The sequence below is a fragment of the Gymnoscopelus braueri genome, assembly GCF_963280865.1.
Source record: "Gymnoscopelus braueri genome assembly, chromosome: 17".
NCBI classification, from domain to species: Eukaryota; Metazoa; Chordata; class Actinopteri; order Myctophiformes; family Myctophidae; genus Gymnoscopelus; species Gymnoscopelus braueri.
The window spans coordinates 31,153,241-31,172,925 of NC_137617.1; the positions used below are offsets into that span (position 1 = coordinate 31,153,241).

At 42.1% G+C, this 19,685-nt stretch overlaps 1 protein-coding gene across 2 annotated transcripts in view; it reads right to left on the bottom strand.

Annotated features, from left to right (window-relative positions):
• Nucleotides 1-677: 677 nt before the first annotated feature.
• The window catches only part of pemt (phosphatidylethanolamine N-methyltransferase), an 84,171-nt gene continuing 65,163 nt past the window's right edge, over nt 678-19,685 (bottom strand). For both annotated transcript variants that reach the window (XM_080456182.1, XM_080456183.1), the window contains exons 6-7: nt 8,705-8,779; nt 678-788 (exon numbers count right to left, since the gene is read on the bottom strand). In XM_080456182.1, the coding sequence (XP_080312308.1) occupies nt 734-788; nt 8,705-8,779 (130 nt within the window). In that variant the 3' untranslated portion in view covers nt 678-733. The remainder of the gene's footprint in view (nt 789-8,704; nt 8,780-19,685) is intronic.

Consider the following 19,685-nt stretch of genomic DNA (forward strand, 5'->3'; position numbering starts at 1 on the left):
CACACACACAAATGCTTCAGACCGAAAAACACAGCATTTTATTATCAATCAATACGTTATGGCATGGGCACACAACAGCAGGCAGTAGATACTGTACAGTTTGGAATGGCTGTCATTGCATAGATAATAGTTCAGTAAAACCTGTACATAGTCATGGAACAAGTCTTCCTTTTTACTGTATGCTTGCTGAACCATTGCTGAACCACTCAGCACTCACAAGCTTGTGAGTTATTATAACAACTATTGTAACTATATTTGAAACATTTTGAATGTATAAAATAGGGATAGTGTTTTATACAAATTATTGTTTGTGCATTAAAAACTGGGAAATCTGTTCGACAAAATGAAAATCACAACTGGGACTTCCTGTAAAACACTAAAAGCAAAGTGAATACAGGTTTGAGCTAGAAGTTAACTAAACATAACTAGTCAGTGAATGATCTTATTCTTGTTTTGCTACAAAACAATAGAAAACAATGCATAAGAATACAGTATGTGATTACACAACTTTTCCTTCTCGTGTCCTCAACCTGGAGGTAGCGCAAGGACTGCAAGGACCAAAGTGACCTGTCGTCTGTGTACACGTCTGTCCATTCGTTTGTCCGTCCATCCCCCAATCCATATGGAGAGGGTGTGAAGGTTGATTGTGTGTGTGTGTGTGTGTGTGTGTGTGTGTGTGTGTGTGTGTGTGTGTGTGTGTGTGTGTGTGTGTGTGTGTGTGTGCATAGCGGACTTATTGCTGCTTCCAGTGTTGGCTCCTCTCCCGATAGATGTGTTCGGTGAACGGTCTGCAAACACAGGAGAGCAAACACATCATGGGACAATAAACCAGAGCTGCTGGGTAGATCCGTACCAGGCCGTACCAGGGACCCCCCCCTCTACGCAATCACACACACCCAAACCCCACACAGTGTGTCCAAGCGTGAGGAAACCATGAATTTGTGTGTGTGTGTGTGTGTGTGTGTGTGTGTGTGTGTGTGCAAGGGTAAGCATCCTTGAGGGATTCCGAGTGGAGAGAGAGGGGTGTGTGTGTGTGTGTGTGTGTGTGTGTGTGTGTGTGTGTGTGTGTGTGTGTGTGTGTGTGTGTGTGTGTGTGTGTGTGTATGGGTTGTATTATGTGAGTATACGAGGGCCATAGTGGTTTAAGTGTGTATATATGTGAATGTAATGTAGACTTCGTATGTAATTGAGTGAAACTGTTTGAGTGTATTATTGAAAGTGTGCGCCAGGAAGCTGGTGTTCCTGTACATGCCTTGTGCTTCCTGCTTTGATCTCCATCGGTGCACACATGGGTGCATATAGTAGCATTCTGCACCACTGACCACTGCACTCTCTAACCACATATCTCATAAAGGCGAATGACGATTCCTGCTTACGCTCAATTTACATCTTATCTAACGTTATTATTTCATCTTATCTTCTTCTTTTACTGTATGCTATATAAATCAATGAGCTATATAAATAAAGATTGATTGATTGAATGTCGACTCCTATCTAGTGGATGAGAGTGCCACTGGATAGGGTAACTTATTAAGTCCACTGTACATTGGTGAGGCTACTTTTTACATTTTCATTTAACTACTTGAACCATCCCTATTCTGGGGGGGGGGGGGGGGTCCAAGTACAGAGCTGACCTTAGTCAACTATTAGTTGACGAATTAGGCCTATAGAGGATTTAAGTGGTTCAAGTATTTTTTTGAAAGATTATGAAAACAGTATTGGAACAAGGGGTGAGTGACAGATGAGCTGAATGAAGTGTATTTTCGAGCAAGTACAGGAGGAATATGATTCATGAAAGAGAGGGGGATACGATTCAGGGTACATTAGGCCAAGTTTTCAGCTACTAATGGATGTGTTGCCTTATCTTCCCGCTGTAAGCTTTTAAGGCTTGATTCATGGTTTCTTTGTTTATTCAAAGAGAGTTCCTAAACACCTCTCATCAGAGTGGAAGTTTACTCTGTATTCTTTGCCCAAGCCTTGAGGAGGAAGATAGACTGCAGCTCTCTCTGCAATGTAAACTAAAACAAAAAGTACAAATAACAGATTCGAACAGCGCACAACCTTTCATGTTTGACTTTCAAATACAGCCAGTGTGTGCTGTCCCAAGTCTGTTCCAGGATGTTGATTCTTCATTATCACAGGACTATGAAGAGTCAGAACATTGAATACCTAAAGGTCTGTGCACGTAAAAATCTAACCACCTAATCTACAGTACAGGCTTCACATTCACTCTATCTGGTACCTGCATCTGTCCCATTCCAAGTGTATGGTAATCCAATTAGTTGCACCCCTAGATATTTCACTTTCAAACATGTTTGGGTTCATTTTAACGTGTACTCTGGCTTTGTGAGCAGTGAGCACTCCAGACTTTTTAAGTTGCTTGATTTAAATATTTGATATTCATTTTATTCGACACTCCCCCTACTTCAAACTCTGTTATATCCATGATAGATTAATTGAAAACAGCCGCTGTTGGTTCTGGTGACTGATATTGGCCTTCTAATGCGTGAGGGGGCCATATGTTTTTTCAATTACTTTTTCATTTATTTTGTATAATTTATTTGGAAAATAAAATAAATAAAATAAATAAAATAAATAAAATAAATAAAATAAATAAAATAAATAAAATAAATAAAATAAATAAAATAAATAAAATAAATAAAATAAATAAAATAAATAAAATAAATAAAATAAATAAAATAAATAAAATAAATAAAATAAAATAAATAAAATAAATAAAATAAATAAAATAAATAAAATAAATAAAATAAATAAAATAAATAAAATAAATAAAATAAATAAAATAAATAAAATAAATAAAATAAATAAAATAAATAAAATAAATAAAATAAATAAAATAAATAAAATAAATAAAATAAATAAAATAAATAAAATAAATAAAATAAATAAAATAAATAAAATAAATAAAATAAATAAAATAAATAAAATAAATAAAATAAATAAAATAAATAAAATAAATAAAATAAATAAAATAAATAAAATAAATAAAATAAATAAAATAAATAAAATAAATAAAATAAATAAAGATCCTGCACACTGTCTGAAACTTGCAAAAGTAGTCCTTATTTTATAACGGCATTTCGGTCCTTAGACATTCAGGACAAACATACTTGTCCTGATGAATGTATAAGGACCAAAACGTAGTTTGCAAGTTTCAGGCAGTATTTGTGGGATCATTCCCTTTATTGCAAATTCGAGTGATTAACATTGATACAGATGCAGTATAATCAAGATAAAGTGTCCAAGTCTTTCTCTAAATATAAATATGGTGAACAAACACATTGTGCGTATTCACAGAAATACAAAATATGTCTCATCAGATGTACGGTACTGACAGTGAAGGGAATAGTGAACAGCAATGACCCAAGCTCCCTGCTAATGTATGTCATAAGAGTGTTCGTGTGCGCGCGCGCGTGTGTGTATGACAGAGAGAGTACGTATTTTCCCCATCACTTAACCAGCCTGCTTGCAGCAGCATCCTGCTTAATAACTCTGACACACATTCACACCAGGAAGCCACTCAGCAAAACAGTAGTTTTCTGCTGTTGTCCAAATGTGTGTGTATGTGTGTGTGTGTGTTTGTGTGATAAATGTAGGTCAATCAAGTTGTGAAATAATTAAGTCTTCAGCATCCTTCTGGACCACCTGAGTAGGCATTAATTTCCCTTCGAGATGTCAGTAAATGTTTTAACCCTAGTGTCACTACTCTGGCGTGAACATTTGGCGGAAATAACCGATCTACAAGCTCACAGTGCGACATGTTGCGAGCTTGTAGATCGGCTATTTTCTGTGATATTTTGAATCGAGCGAAAACAGCAGGGGGCCTGGAAAAGAGCCCTGGGGGACTCCAGTCAACTAAGTATAGGGTTGGTTAAAAGTATGAGCCTTAGTGAAGATGTATGTGAAGATAGAGAGAGTGCCGCTGAGGCAACGTGACTGAATAACAAAGCTATATTATTTTACATTTTAACTTGAGACAGAGTAGTCCATCTATGAGAGGTATATTGGAGAAGGCTGGTTAGATTTGAGCCTATGTTTGTGTGTATTCTTTTGTGGGTGTAGGTGTAAATATAATGATATGTGTGCATGCATCTGTATTTGGCATGTGGACCACCCTGCTAGAGGCTGCACTGGTCCTTACATGCCACAAAGGTGTTGTTGAGCCCTTCCTCTATGCGCTATGGCGAGAAAAGGAGGGAGAAAGAGGAGTGATGTTACTGTGCTAGAGAGGAGGACGAGAGTGTGGGAGAAAGAACCTTCTGTTGAGTGTTAATCTTTGAGAAAAATGTCTTGCGTAGAAAACTCTCTAGGTCCTCAGACGAGCCCTGATATATTGCATTGTTTTTTTTGTATACTTATTTAATAGCACACATCTGCACATGCAAGCAAAGACAAAGTTTTACCTTTTGCGCCCCCAAAAGGTAGATGATAAAGCATTTTCAATTCAATGGGTAAAAAGTGTAAAAGGAAGGCTGGGAGAAGCCCTCTGTATCCTTAGATGTTCTCTGGTTTTCTGAGGCCGCCATTAGATGACATTTCTAGTGAAAGGAAGGTGAGAGAAGCTCCTCTGGTCTCGTGTTTTTTAAGGCCGCCATTAGATGTGTTTTGTATAAACTGGGACGTAGTTTAAGAGGGAGCACCAGAGGGGAGGAAGCAAGGGGAGAGGAGACACCAGGGGGAAACCTCATCTGTGTCTGCCTCTGTATCCTCATTTGTTTGTTTCCTGAGGTTGCCAGTTACGCATTGTTCCATTCAGTTGATTTTTTGCACTCGCAAGAACGTAGAGACTGCTCGCTAATCGATGAGGTAACGAATACTCAGACGAGATGATCTCCCTGTTCCCAGAACAGATCCGGGTGAAATCGGGTTTGAGGGGTGAAACATACCTACTACTCACCTCCCGAGACCAGACAGACAACTTCCTGTAATGAGGCTAGAACTAAACAGTCTATGCATTAGAGAGACAATCCAAAAGGGGAAAGAGAGGACGTCCATACCAGGTTGAGTCAGGGCCAACAGTTTGGCTAGAGATGGATCTCAGTGTACGGCAGGGTGAGTGACTATTACTGTAACAACTACTACCATGGGAGGTGAGGGAGGGAGGATAAGGACATGAGGTAGGATGAGAACACAGCTTTCCCCAGTCAACTAAGTATAGGGTTGGTTAAAAGTATGAGCCTTAGTGAAGATGTATGTGAAGATAGCAACACATTCTCACAGATAGGTGTCAGTTATTGCCGCTCTGTCATTTTCACTCCCTAATGCGTCACTATAGGACTACAAAAACTGAAAGGCACGCATTGGAGCTTCAAATACTACTCAAATACTAGCTATTGAAGAGTTGCCTTGTGGCTTACCTAGTAGCAGTGCTTGACTGGAAACCTTAACCCCCCATCATCAAATCCCCCCGTGGGTATGACCTTTTTTTTTCTCTCTCTCTGATTAGGGTTAGGTTTAGGCATAAACCTAAGCAGTTTTGTCAACATGCAACGTCGCCATGGCGTCCCGTCATGTAAAAACTTGACGTTTCAGGGCTACTGACAGAGCGGCAGAATGTGACGCCTTGGGAGTGAGAACGGGTTGAAGATAGAGAGAGTGCTGCTGACAGCCAACCTGTCTGAATAACAAAGCTATATTATTTAACATTTTTACTGAGACAGAGTAGACCATCTATGTTAGGCATATTGGAGAAGGCTGGTTAGATTTGAACTGTGTTTGTGTATCTTGTGTGTGTATAGGTGCAAATATAATGTGCGTTTGTAAATATGTGTGCATGCATCATATTTGGCATGTGTATGGACCACCCTGCTAGAGGCTGCACTGGTCCTTACATCCCACAAAAGTGTTGTTGAGCCCTTCCTCTATGCGCTATGGTGAGAGAAGGAGGGAGAAAGAGGAGTGATGTTTCTGTGCTAGAGGGGAGGACGAGAGTGTGGGAGAAAGAACCTTCTGTTGAGTGTTAATCTTTGAGAAAAATGTCTTGCGTAGCTCAGACGAGCCCTGATATGTTGCATTGTTTTTATGTATACTTATTTAATAGCACACCCAAAGACAAAGTTTTACCTTTTGCGCCCAAAAGGTAGATGATAAAGTATTTTCAATTCAATGGGTAAAAAGTGTAAAAGGAAGGCTGGGAGAAGCCCTCTGTATCCTTAGATGTTCTCTGGTTTTCTGAGGCCGCCATTAGATGTGTTTTGTATAAACTGGGACGTAGTTTAAGAGGGAGCACCAGAGGGGAGGAAGCAAGGGGAGAGGAGACACCAGGGGGAAACCTCATCTGTGTCTGCCTCTGTATCCTCATTTGTTCGTGTTTCCTGAGGTTGCCAGTTACGTATTATTCCATTCAGTTTATTTTTTGCACCCGCAAGAACGTAGAGACGTAGATGAGGTAACAAATACTCAGACGAGATGATCTCCCTGTTCTCAGAACAGATCCGGGTGAAATCGGGTTTGAGGGGTGACACATACCTACTACTCACCTCCCGAGACCAGACAGACAACTTCCTATAATGAGGCTAGAACTAAACAGTCTATGCATTAGAGAGACAATCCAAAAGGGGAAAGAGAGGACGTCCATACCAGGTTGAGTCAGGGCCAACAGTTTGGCTAGAGATGGATCTCAGTGTACGGCAGGGTGAGTGACTATTACTGTAACAACTACTACCATGGGAGGTGAGGGAGGGAGGATAAGGACATGAGGTAGGATGAGAACACAGCTTTCCCCAGTCAACTATAGGATTGGTTAAAAGTTTGAGCCTTAGTGAAGATGTATGTGAAGATAGCAACACATTCTCACAGATAGGTGTCAGTTATTGCCGCTCTGTCATTTTCACTCCCTAATGCGTCACTATAGGACTACAAAAACTGAAAGGCACGCATTGGAGCTTCAAATACTACTCAAATCTAGCTATTGAAGAGTTGCCTCATGGCTTACCTAGTAGCAGTGCTTGACTGGTATCCTCAACCTCCCGTCATCAAATCCATCCGCGGGTATGACTTTTTTTTTCTCTCTCCGTTTTTGTGAGGTTAGGATTAAGGTTGGGTTTAAGCATATTTTTGTTAGGTTAGGGTTAGGATTAGGATTAGGTTTAGGCATAAACATAAGCAGTTTTGACAACATGCGACGTCGCCATGGTGTCCCGTCATGTCAAAACTTGACTTTCAGGGCGTCCCCTCATGTGAAAACTGGACGTTTCAGGGCTACTGACAGAGCGGCAAAATGTGACGCCTTGGGAGTGAGATCGGGTTGAAGATAGAGAGAGTGCTGCTGACAGCCAACATGACTGTGTTTGTTGTGTTTGTGTGTCTTCTTTTGTGTGTGTATAGGTGCAAATATAATGTGTGTTTGTGTCTGAGGTCGCCATTAGATGGGTTTTGTATAAACTGGGACGTAGTTTAAGAGGGAGCACCAGAGGGGAGGAAGCAAGGGGAGAGGAGACACCAGGGGGAAACCTCGTTTTTGTCTACCTCTGTATCCTCATTTGTTCGTGTTTCCTGAGGTTGCCAGTTACGCATTGTTCCATTCAGTTTATTTTTTGCACCCGCAAGAACGTAGAGACTGTGTGATAATCGATGAGGTAACGAATACTCAGACGAGATGATCTCCCTGTTCTCAGAACAGATCCGGGTGAATTCGGGTTTGAGGGGTGACACATACCTACTACTCACCTCCCGAGACCAGACAGACGACTTCCTGTAATGAGGTCTATCCATTAGAGATACAATCCAAAAGGGGAAAGAGAGGACGTCCATACCGGGTTGACTCAGGGCCAGCAGTTTGGCTAGAGATGGATCTCAGTGTACGGCAGGTCGAGTGACTATTACTGTAACAACTACTACCATGCGAGGTGAGGGAGGGAGGATAAGGACATGAGAGCACAGCTTTCTTTCACACACCTGTTTCACCCTGCGGCTTCCCTTCTGTCCTAAACCATACCTTGGCTTTTAGCTAGCTGTTAGAGCGGCAGGAAAAGAGTACTGTAGCTTCTCTTAATTTCTGCTTCTCTTGTTGTGTTGTCCTCCACGTATTGTTCTTTTTTTGTTTTTTTCAACATGATCCCTGAACTCAGGCCACTCACCCTTTCAACTTTGTGCAAGACTAGGCAACGGTATACCGTATTACGGTATTACCGCGGTATAAATAGCCATAGCGCCTGCAATGGCAACGCATTCTCTCTCCCAAGGAAATGTCGGGAGTCAGGCTGGGTGCAAAACATTCAGAGGTCTCCTTCCCTCCTAATTCTCAACAAATCTCTGTAATTATAATGATAAAGATTCATTTCATAGGCTAATAAAAACAAATTCTACAAAGAATTACACTTTTATACGTTTTTGTTTGTTTTTTGATGGTCCCTGGTACAAAAAAAAAGAAGAAAATTTATAAATAAAATAATATATATATATATATATATATATATATGTTTTATATATATATATATATATGTATATATATTTCATACGGTGAAATACTGTATACCGCGGTATTTTGTTTGATACCGCACCGTACTGTATAATTTCATACCGTAGCAAAACACACCATTTCCATCAAAGCTTTAGCTTGAGGTACTGCTGAGCAATATGTTGTAGGGAAGGTACAGAGGAAAAAGAGTGTGAGAGATTTTGAAAGACCTATTGAACAAACTAGATTGAAAAAATGGGAATGGAGAGACACAGACAGACTTACCCTTCGATTGCGATGGCCACCTTGTAAACGATAGCAACGACTGCTGTCAAAACCAAGCCTACTGGACTAGCACCACTGGAGGGAGAGAGAGGGGGGTGTATGGAATGGGGGGCATATAAGGTGAGAGACAGACAAACAGTGTCAGGTTAGTTGAATGGATAATGTAATACCTACTGCATATACGTGACCCTCTGGTACTCACTTCAGGTCAGTCAGCCTGTCTCAAGGTCTCAGACAGATCTGGGCTAATAAACAAGACAGGGTCTAATAAGTCCACAGGCCCACTCCACAACAATCTCTGCAGGACAGAAGATGTCATCATGTGAGTCAAGTCCGTCACAAAACAGGTGACGGAAATGACTGCGTGCAGCTTAAAGAGGTCAGGTAAATGAGAGTGAACAATGCAGCCGAAACTGGCTTTGATTGGCCACTGCACAGGGCCATAAATGGACTGACAGCCAAAGGGCATCCCTACAGTGCCCACTAATTTACAGTAGACAAGCTAAGGAAAAAACCCATACAGCATGTTAACTCGGGATGATTAATTCATGAATTTTTATGCATTAAATATTTGTTGCGAACGCGGAAGGAGGCGCGCGCGCCTCCGCCCAAGTGGAGCACACACAAAACCGTGCTCGGGTTGTGTGTGTGTGGCTCTGTCTGTGTGTGGCTCTGTGTGCACTGCCTGTGTGCAGCTGCGCCCCCATGTGACTCACGCTCTCATTGGCTGCTGACAGATCTCAGAGTGGAGCTTACTATGAAACCAACCCGATCGCCCCCCAAACACGGTGAAATAGCACAGATTGACTAACGGCAATTCCGTGCATAGATGACTAGGAACTCCTGTGCATAGGAGAACCATATCCCCCCCCATTAACTTCAATACGAGGCGGAGGCAGTCATGTGACTTTCTCTCTACGCTCTCCCCATCACGGTGAAATAACAAGGATTACGAGTCCGTAAATACACAACATAATAAATAAAAAAAGGGCTGCGTTCGCGCGTCTTACTTGTAATCTATTTTAATCAACTTCTTATATTAGGTACGGTTCTACTAGCAGCTGAGTTTATTTGTGACAGACCGCCACCAATACTGACTGCAGATAGCCCCACACACACACCGACTATGGATGCTTTTGTTTTAGGAGTCGTTTTCACACACACACACACACACACACACACACACACACACACACACACACACACACACACACACACACACACACACACACACACACACACACACACACACACACACACACACACACTTGAGACAGGTAGTTACAGGTAGTTACAAATGGATGCTTTTCCTTTTGTTTTATGAGTCGTTTTCAATCAATCAATCAATCAATCAATCAATTATCATGTCGTAACAATTCCTATAGACTGCAGATTTATTTCACTACAGTTTCACTTTGGGCAGTGCACCTATTAGTCATGCGTCTGGAAGTAGGCCAATTCAGCACCACTAATGAGCAGACAGCTCTACACGTAGTCACTGATTTGGCCTGCCTCAGACAGAGAAATATGCTTTCCCTAAATTACCATTATGAATGTTTTGGAATTGAATTTAAAGCAAAATGAAACATTAGTAGCCATAGCTCATTGGGTCGTTGAACCACAACACTGTTTCATAGGAAAATATGCTGTATGGTTCATTCACTGGAACAAATCCAGAGCAAAAGGGCAGTGTTACAAAATCTGTCTTTGTTTCAGGTGAATGGGTGTCCTGTGGCTGTTATGTCCCGGTGGACTAAAGATGAATAAAGGAAGAGGCACTCATGGCTATTTTTAGAGAGAGTGCCAATCCCGTTGCGTACCTTCTCTTGACCTGGTTTCAAGGCCTCAGGGGACTCTATACCTGGCCATTGTTGTGTGAAAGCTCTCTTTTCCTGTCTTGCTGGGTTTGATTTTGTTCTCATCTTGGGAGTCTGTCAATGACGCGTGATTTGGGACCGCACTGGGGATTTGGGGAAACCACGCCCCCGGAGTCGATCTACAAGCTCACAATGCGTCGCATCGTAAGGCATTGTGAGCTTGTAGATCGGCTGTTTTCGAATGGCCAAGATATATATAGGGCTGAAGTGGTTAATGTATGTTTTGTAATAAGAATCAAAGTCTACAAAGTAATTAGTAACTACAGTTTTCTAATAATTGTAATGGAGTAAAAGTACAATATTTGTCTCTGAGTAGAAGTAAAAGTACAGAAAACTGGAAATACTCCAGTAAAGTAAAAATACCTCGGACTGGCGTATTCATAAACTCTGTCTTATTATTATAGCGTAGCGTATTTTAACCATCATCATCATCATCAGAGAGAGAGAGAGAGAGCGAGCGAGAGAGACAGAGAGAGAGAGAGAGAGAGAGCACGGCCATTCAAGCAATTATTAACCTATATAACAGACTAGCGTATTTTCACAACAGTTGACAGCGAACGGATGTGAAAGACCGCCGTCTCCATCTATTTCTCCGTGGTTTCCCCAAATCCCCAGTGCGGTCCCAAATCACGCGTCAATGACAGACATCACCGAGTCTGAAGGAGACACCCCCCGCCCGCCCACCCCCACACACACACACACACACACACACACACACACACAATGCCTCACTTTCCTGGGTGCCCCCTCAGTCCATCCGTTTTTCTATCCATTTTCCATTAGTCAACGTCCCCTTGACCCTTTCAATCAAGAGTGATTCCGTTCCCCAGTCAGTCATCAGAAATCACGGTGGAAAGTGCAGACAGAGTTCAGCGTGGTGATTGGAAGATTCATGCCACCTCTGCAGCTTAGACCTCTATACGCTTCATTCTGGTGACACATAATGTGTCATTTATATCGCTCTGTGAAAAGATCTGCTAATTTCAATGAGTGACACGTCAGTCATATATATATATATATATATATATAACATATAAATCAGGCTTAATGGTACAGGTACCAGTGTGTGTGTGTGTGTGTGTGTGTGTGTGTGTGTGTGTGTGTGTGTGTGTGTGTGTGTGTGTGTGTGTGTGTGTGTGTGTGTGTGTGTGTGTGTGTTAGAGATGGCATGCACCTTTGACCTTAGCCTAGAGGAAGCCTTTATGACCAGGCAAGGTCATTAAATACCAACCACTCCTACAGTACATAACATCTCAGAGCTAGGTCATAGGTGCAGAGTATTTGTTTTTATATTTGGCAGCCTAGGACATACCCACAGACTGGTTGTTAGAGGGCTTCAACAACTTGGGATGTCCAAAAAGGAGGCAAAAAGGCTGGCAAAGTATTGTGCTGTCTCTGCTGTAATTGGCAGCCGCCACATATGAAGGAGAAGCTGTTACTTATACCCATAGAGTACTGAGTGACATGCTTATTGTATCATGAAGACATATGCCATGATTTTGTAAAGTAACCTTACTGCACCTATAATATTTGTGTCCCTGTATGACATAAATAAAATTGGTTAAAGAGTGTGTGTGCATGTGTGCTCTGTTATCAGTTTGCTCAAGGATGGCAATGAGTTTTTAAGTGTCCCAGTACTGTTATACTGTAGTGTAGGGCAGTGGTTCTCAAACTTTCAAGGTCCCCCATAACTCTGAGAGTGTACAAATTGTACGCTCTCAAAGTTACAGACCTGCAAGTGTAATGCCCAGGAATCGAACCCTGGTCTCCCGCGTGGAAAGCCAACATCTTAACCTTAACCGCTAGGCCAAAGGGAATTCCTATCGCTCGGGGTAGATATTAGACTTTCAGGCCATCAGGCTGAGGTAGTGAACCACTCTGTTACACAAGCATCCATTTGGAACCCCCTCAAGGAACCATATGGGTCCCTGGGCCTATACCGCACTTTGAGAACTACCTGGCAGGCGTAGGGTACTTTACTTAAATGTCGTAACCAATTATAAGCTACCTGCTTAGCTTGAGACTGAGACCCGAAAAACATGAAAATCCAATGACAATGTAAGTTGCATAGCAAGCACATAATAGGAGCAAAAATAATGACACGTTAATAAATACCTGATTGGTACACAGTCTGCTCTCTCAAGGGGAAAAAATTATTGACTGTCCATGGACATAGGTGTGTGTGTTTAAGTTAAGTCATACTTTACACTTAAAGTATGACTTACTTTACGTTTATAGGAGCAGTGGGCAGCCACTGAGCAGCGCCCGGGACCAAGGTCCAGATCTAAGGCCAGTTCTTTAGTCAATATGTCCCTAACATTCATTTATTTGGTGTGAAAGGAAACCGGAACATGTGGAGACACCCACGTGAACACGGAGTTAACAATCCACCCAGGAAGGCCCAGCGGCTTGAAACCCATGACCTTCTTGCTGTGAGGCAACGTGCCAACCACTGATTCACAGTGCCACTCTGTCTGTTCATATGACAATTTGTGTGCCAAAGTCTGCCACTCTCTACAAAAATCTCGCCGCCTCCGTGTGCTTGTTTTTCTGTGCACGTGTACTGTTTGCAGTGGTGGAAGAAGTACTCACGTGTTTTACTTAAGTAAAAGTATCAATACCCAAAATGTACTTAAAGTACCAAAAATAAAAGTACTCATTATGCAGAAGGTCCCATTTCACAAGTTTTCAAATGTATAAAAATCCTTTCAAATAGCCAAAGTTTGAATAGGGCTGAAGTGGTTAATGTATGTTTTGTAATAATAACCCAAATTTACAAAGTAACTTGTGCCTAAAGTTTTCTAATAATTGTAGTGGAGTAAAAAGTACAATATTTCACTCTGTAATGTAGTGTAGTAAAAGTAAAGTAAAAACTCCAGTAAAGTAAATTAAGTAAACTTAAAATACAGTACTTAAGTAAATGTACTTAGTTACAGTACTTTCCACCACGTGTACGGTTTGCATGAGTCAGCATCACGAGCAGAGCAGACTGAAGGGTTCAGAATGTGGCTCAGTGGAGCAGCAGTATTTGCGAAAAACAAAACAAAAATAGATTTTTCAATTTTCTTTTCTTTTTTTTTGCATGAGACTGCCTGGCAAGAAGCACCGAAGCTTAGAGCACTGAGTTTGGTGTGTCCGATAATAGTCTAGCCCATTCAAACCGGGAAAGCACCAGGGTCATTTTAGATTTTAGCTATATATGTGCATGTGTGACAATTAAAAAAAGATAGCAGATCGAGCTTGCAGATCTATTTTTGAAAAATCTTGAAAATCTGTACAAATCTTTGAATATATATATATGTTTTTTAAGCAAACATTTTTAACTCAAATCTTTGCTTCTGGGGGTCCCTGGAACAAAATATTTTGAGATGGCTTAGGATTTAGGAAGACATTTGTAGAATCGGCCACAGGTCTTAATGGGTTAGTTATTTTCAGATCTGGTACTGATCTGAGAACGCAGAGAATTCCATGTTATTGAAATTTGGCCAGTAATGGATGTGTGTGTGATCTACTGTACAACAGTATAGGTCATATACTTGTGATTCAGTGTATGCACGCGTGTGTGCATGTTGTGTCTTTTTGTGTCTAATTATTTGATACACATACTGTACGTGGATGCCTGATGCTGATCACCTGATGCTGATCACTTCATAATGTAAGACGGTCTGGTTGGTCCCCATTCCTTTGGGGTATTTTTGTCACAGTCAGTACTAGGCCTGTCATAATTATTACATAATCGCCTAATCGCTTTTTTTTTTTGCATAATCGTCACAATCCAACAAAGGCCAAACAGAAATGTAATTTTTATTCGTAATGTTCAACGACAAAAACGCAACGAAAATCGTTAAAGTCAAGTCAAATTTCATAATCATGACAGCCCTAGTCAGTACATCTGCACATCCATGTGTAGTGGAGACCATGTACCAGGATGTGGGACACAGGTGTATGTGATTAACACACAAGCGTATGTGATTAAATGCACACAGGTGTTCCTTGATTAATGGAACCTCACAAGTAAAGAGAGTAAAAGGCAGTCCTGTCTCGAGTGTTTGTATATTAATATTCTGGATATAGAACACTACATTTGGCGACGACGAAAATATCCTACTCGTTGTGGGCTCTTTTGCCTTTATTGATAGATTACAGTAGGCTGACAGGAAATGGGGAGACGGGGGGGGGGGGGGGGGCGAGGGGGGGACACGCAGCAAATATCGTCGAGGAACGGGAGTCGAACCCGCGACACGCTGTCAGGCTGGCATTGCAGCCTAGGGTGCCTGGACGTTGTGGGTTCTTTAAACAAGAAAAAACACAGCTCCCAGGGAGCGGTAACAAGTTAAGTGTCTCGCTCAGGGACACTTCAGCACATGGACCGGGGGCCGGTGGGCGAATCGGGGACCTTCTGTTTCCCAGATGGCCTCTCTACCCACTCAGCTATGGCTGCTATGCTAAACCTGTAGCATCGATAGATGCAGACATGCCTCATGAAGTGAAGAAAGTGCCGCGCGCGCGCGCGCGCGCGCGCGCGCACACACACACACACACACACACACACACACACACACACACACACACACACACACACACACACACACACACACACACACACACACACACACACACACACACACACACACACACACACAGGCCACTTTCTACCGTGTTCAAGACCACCTTGCTTTTCATAAGGCGGAGGAAGTAAGCTTAAGAGCCATAGAAATTTGCTTCAACAGAAGAAAAAGAAAATGTAGCTCACACTTCAGACATTTATAACAAAGTTATGATTGTGAATATGTAACTGGTCCACTTTTGTCTCAATCCCTTTCAATGAGCCTGAGTTGCCAGGGTTACGGTTAATTCTGCCCACTCAGTCACTAACGGACAAATAAAATGTGTGTTTGTCTGCAAGCCATGAAACCACCACCACCGACACCTTCAAATAAAGAACTCAGATGAAACAAATAAACCGATGAATAAATGCATACACCGTCTTGCATAAACGCACACAAACATGTGTATGTACTGTATGTATGAATGTATATATGCATCCCTGCATATAGTGCATACAAGAGTGGAAATATACAATACATGTACAAGGAAAATACACCTACATGCAGAAGTACGCATGTACTGTACGTTCATACATACTAAACACACACACACACACACACACATCTTGAGTGTCTTGGTGCACCATTTAAATTCTTTCCGCCATTCTTCCCTTCATCATTTCAAGAAATCTGATGGCCATAAGGGGCAGTCTGAGAAAGAAAACCAATATTCACATTGTGACATTGGCATTCAGTGACTCACTGCCTGAAATATGAAACTCAGGTGTAATGCGGCCACTGTACATGCTGACCTACTTACTGTAGTACAACAGCATTAACTGTACTTTGAGTTGTTTGCAATGCCAAGAGCTTGAATTTCATAAGGCACCATACGGCCACACGCGCGCGCACACACAGTGACAGCTCTGTCACTGTGTGACCCCCCAGGAAACCCTGGGGGCTAGCAGGGTTTCGTGATGTTGCTATTTGCTCCTCATGTCCTGCTCTGACCCCTCTGCTTAGCATGATGCTGTGACCCCCACTGATTAAATACCTTTTAAACAGGTAAACTCAATGTAAACCAATGTTCAAATATGCGTGCGTGCGTGCGTGCGTGCGTGCGTGCGTGCGTGCGTGCGTGCGTGCGTGCGTGCGTGCGTGCGTGCGTGCGTGCGTGCGTGCGTGCGTGCGTGCGCAGAATGGTCCATTAATTGATGCCGATACCTGTGTCAACCCTCTATCCTCTCATTTGAATAGTTTTTTTTCTATGAAAAGAGGTATAAAATTAATAACACACAACCATCCCCCAAAACACCTAATTGTACAGTAAATAAGTCATGGACAGTTGAATACATTTTTTTGTGTTAGATTACTTACTTATTTCATGCTTATTTCAAGTTCAAGCCTCAATTTGCTTTTCATATAGTACTGCAATGAATAGAATCCAATGGCTTCCTCCAAAATCACGTGTGCTGGTGAGAACTATGTTTTTAACTTAACTTTTTTTCTTAGTGTTATAGTCCAGGAAATGATGAGCGCCAAAGGTATGTGTCTGGAAATGTGTTCAAATTAATTTGTTTTTGTGCATTCTGTCTCTGGTTTTTATTAGGGCTGAACAATTCAGATCCCAATATGAGCTACTGCAATTTACAAATAAATAGCACAAATATCTACTTATTATAGTATTTTTATCAAAACTTTAAAGGCAACCAGAATGTACATACAGCTTGTCATCTCAATAAACATGCCTCTGTGCTCTTGTTGATAAAACTGTTGATGCAAGCACATCCAAGTCTCTACACATGCTGCCGTTTGTTGACAACGAGACAATGCACGTGCAAAGCTTCAGTTTTTCACGCTCCGTAAAAAAAATAATATATATATACATTTTTACAAAAATCTGTATGTAAAGAGTGATCTGCATGCCTTTCATGCAATCAATATGCTTTAGAAAATGTTCGGCAGTGGGATAAACACAAATCACGCTGAATACAAAGCCAGCTGGAAGCCCATTAGCTGGCATGCAGTAATTTTTTCTGGCCTTTGTTTCAGAGCAAAGAGCAAAGAAATTAAGTACGTTCGTCAGAGCTGTAATGCTGGGGCCATTGTCAATGTCAGCAACAGAATTAACCTTTGGCCACACCTGTGCCTTTGTCGGAGGAAAAACACATGGAGAGGAGGGACGAATTAGGTGAGAGATAGGAGGAATGTATAAGGCCTTGATGAGGAATGGGGAAAGAGAACGAAGCGTGCAGGTCTGTCGCCTTTAAACGGTTTTGTGTTTCCAGAGGGTGTGGCTGTAATGGCTCTGTAACTGTTTAGAGTGCTGTGTGTGTGCCTATTTTTACTGCATGTTCACCTATTATTATGACAACTGCAAGGCATGAATAAATAAAAGTTATCGATCTATAGACAAGCTGTCAGGCGAACACCGACCTGTGTTTACTGGCCGCCTGACACCCCTCTCCTGGCAGCCATGGTTGCTGGCTTTCTCTGTGCGTGGGTCGGAGCAGTGCAGCTGATGCTAATGAATCAGCAATATATTAATAGGTCTGCCTTTAAGAAAATACAACTCCTCGATGAATATTATAGTGAATACGATGTAATTATTAATAATACGTTTAATATACTGTTTTTGTTAGGTGGAAGAAGAGGAGGGACGCTGGTGGTAGTCGGGTGTGGGTACCTCTGTGGCTGATAGCGGGGCATAGAGAGACCATCAGCTCGGACGAGCAGCTCTGAGTGAGTGAGTGAGTGAGTGAGTGAGTGAGTGAGTGAGTGAGTGCATGAGTAAATTTGAGTCAGTGAGTGAGTGGTTGTGTGTAACCTTAACTAAAATAAAAACCTGGGCCTAACCACAACCAAATGAGACAACACATCTCTATTAATGAAACACTGGAAGGTTGAGTCGACACCGTCTGCATTTTCATTCAATACGATACATGCATACATATACTGTACGAACCCTCTTGATAACATGTTGCATACGAAAAGTAGTTACAGTCGCCCTCATTTATCAACGCAGCTTATAAACCGGCTTATATTTTTCCATATATTCGGCCGTACACCAACGTCGAAGTCACATTTATCAACGAATCCTACACAGCTGATCCGAGCCTACATTTGGTCCCAGGCTTGATAAATGTCACGGCTGAAACCTAGCGTCATTTAAATAACACGCCCTTAAATATTCTCAAAACGCCCCGATTTTACGACATGAAGAAGGACCAGAATACGACCAAAGACATCAAAAGCCAATGAGAAAGAGTTTCCCCCGCCTGCCTCGCCACACACGCACACGCACACGCACACGCCCCCCCCCCTCTCTCTCTCTCTCTCTCTCTCTCTCTCACACACACATACACACACACACACGCCCGCCCAGCTGTGTTTTTCATGTATTGTAATCCGTACCGTTACCGTAGCGGTACAATCTTTGTCACTAGGCTTGTAGCCTACATGAATGACATATTATGATACCAATCACATCGCCATGAATGGAATACGTTTGTATATTAATTTATTTAACCCATACCGAGCAGTGCACAAGCAGTCATGTAGGATATTCCCCGTGAGACGGCAGTGGTTTCGGTCCGTCCCGTTAATAAGAGATTGGAGCGTCGGGTTTATATCCTTAACCCAGCCAGGTTGTAGCCTTCATAACTCTCTATGACATAACTCCATAACATAGGACAAGCTACTGTAAGTTTGTACACCTCACTGTCCATGAAAAGATCGTCGGCAGTCCCGACCGCGGGACTCGGGAGTCCCGACGCAAAAGCGCTCGTATATTTTGAAAATAGCAGATCTACAAGCTCACAACGCGTGGCGATGCGACCCGTTTTTGAGCTTGCAGATCTGCTATTTTAAAATAGCCAATGCAACTGAATGACTGTTAAAGCAGTTTGTTTAAATTACTTTATAAAATGTTATATTTTCACAGGGATTATTTATTAGTGTAGTAGATATACATTTATGAGTGGATTATGTGTCCAGATGCCTGTCAGACAGTCAGACAATGCTGCTCCGCAGGTCTAGAATGGAATAAACGGGCGCAGCCAACGTCAACAACTGGTCTCGACCAGACGTGAGATCTCAGCCTACGGTAGGATGAAGCCCACGTCAGGATATATTGATAAATGCCGAAAGGTGCGGTGATCTCGCTCTACGCCCATTATTTGGGCTGCACCACGTTGATAAATGAGGGCGAGTATGTGCAGCGTCATTTTCCTCTATGCTTTCAGTCACCTGCAGAGGCTACAGTGTCTGGCACCAAGATGTGGCCATGGCTACTGCTGTTGTTGGCAAAGGCCTACTCCAGACATACCAGAGGAGACCCTTTCTCAAATACAAGAGAGAGATGAGTTAAACCCTGATGATACATAGCCTGGGACCAGACGAATCAGCGAGTGCAAAAAAAAAATTGCACTCTGCGATTTGGGTCTGGCACTGCTCCATAGAGAATCCATTTCCTGCTCCAGAAGACGTGAGTGACCAATCAGGGCCCAGTATTCGAATATGGGAGACTGTAATTGGTAGTTGGTTGTAGGTCTAACC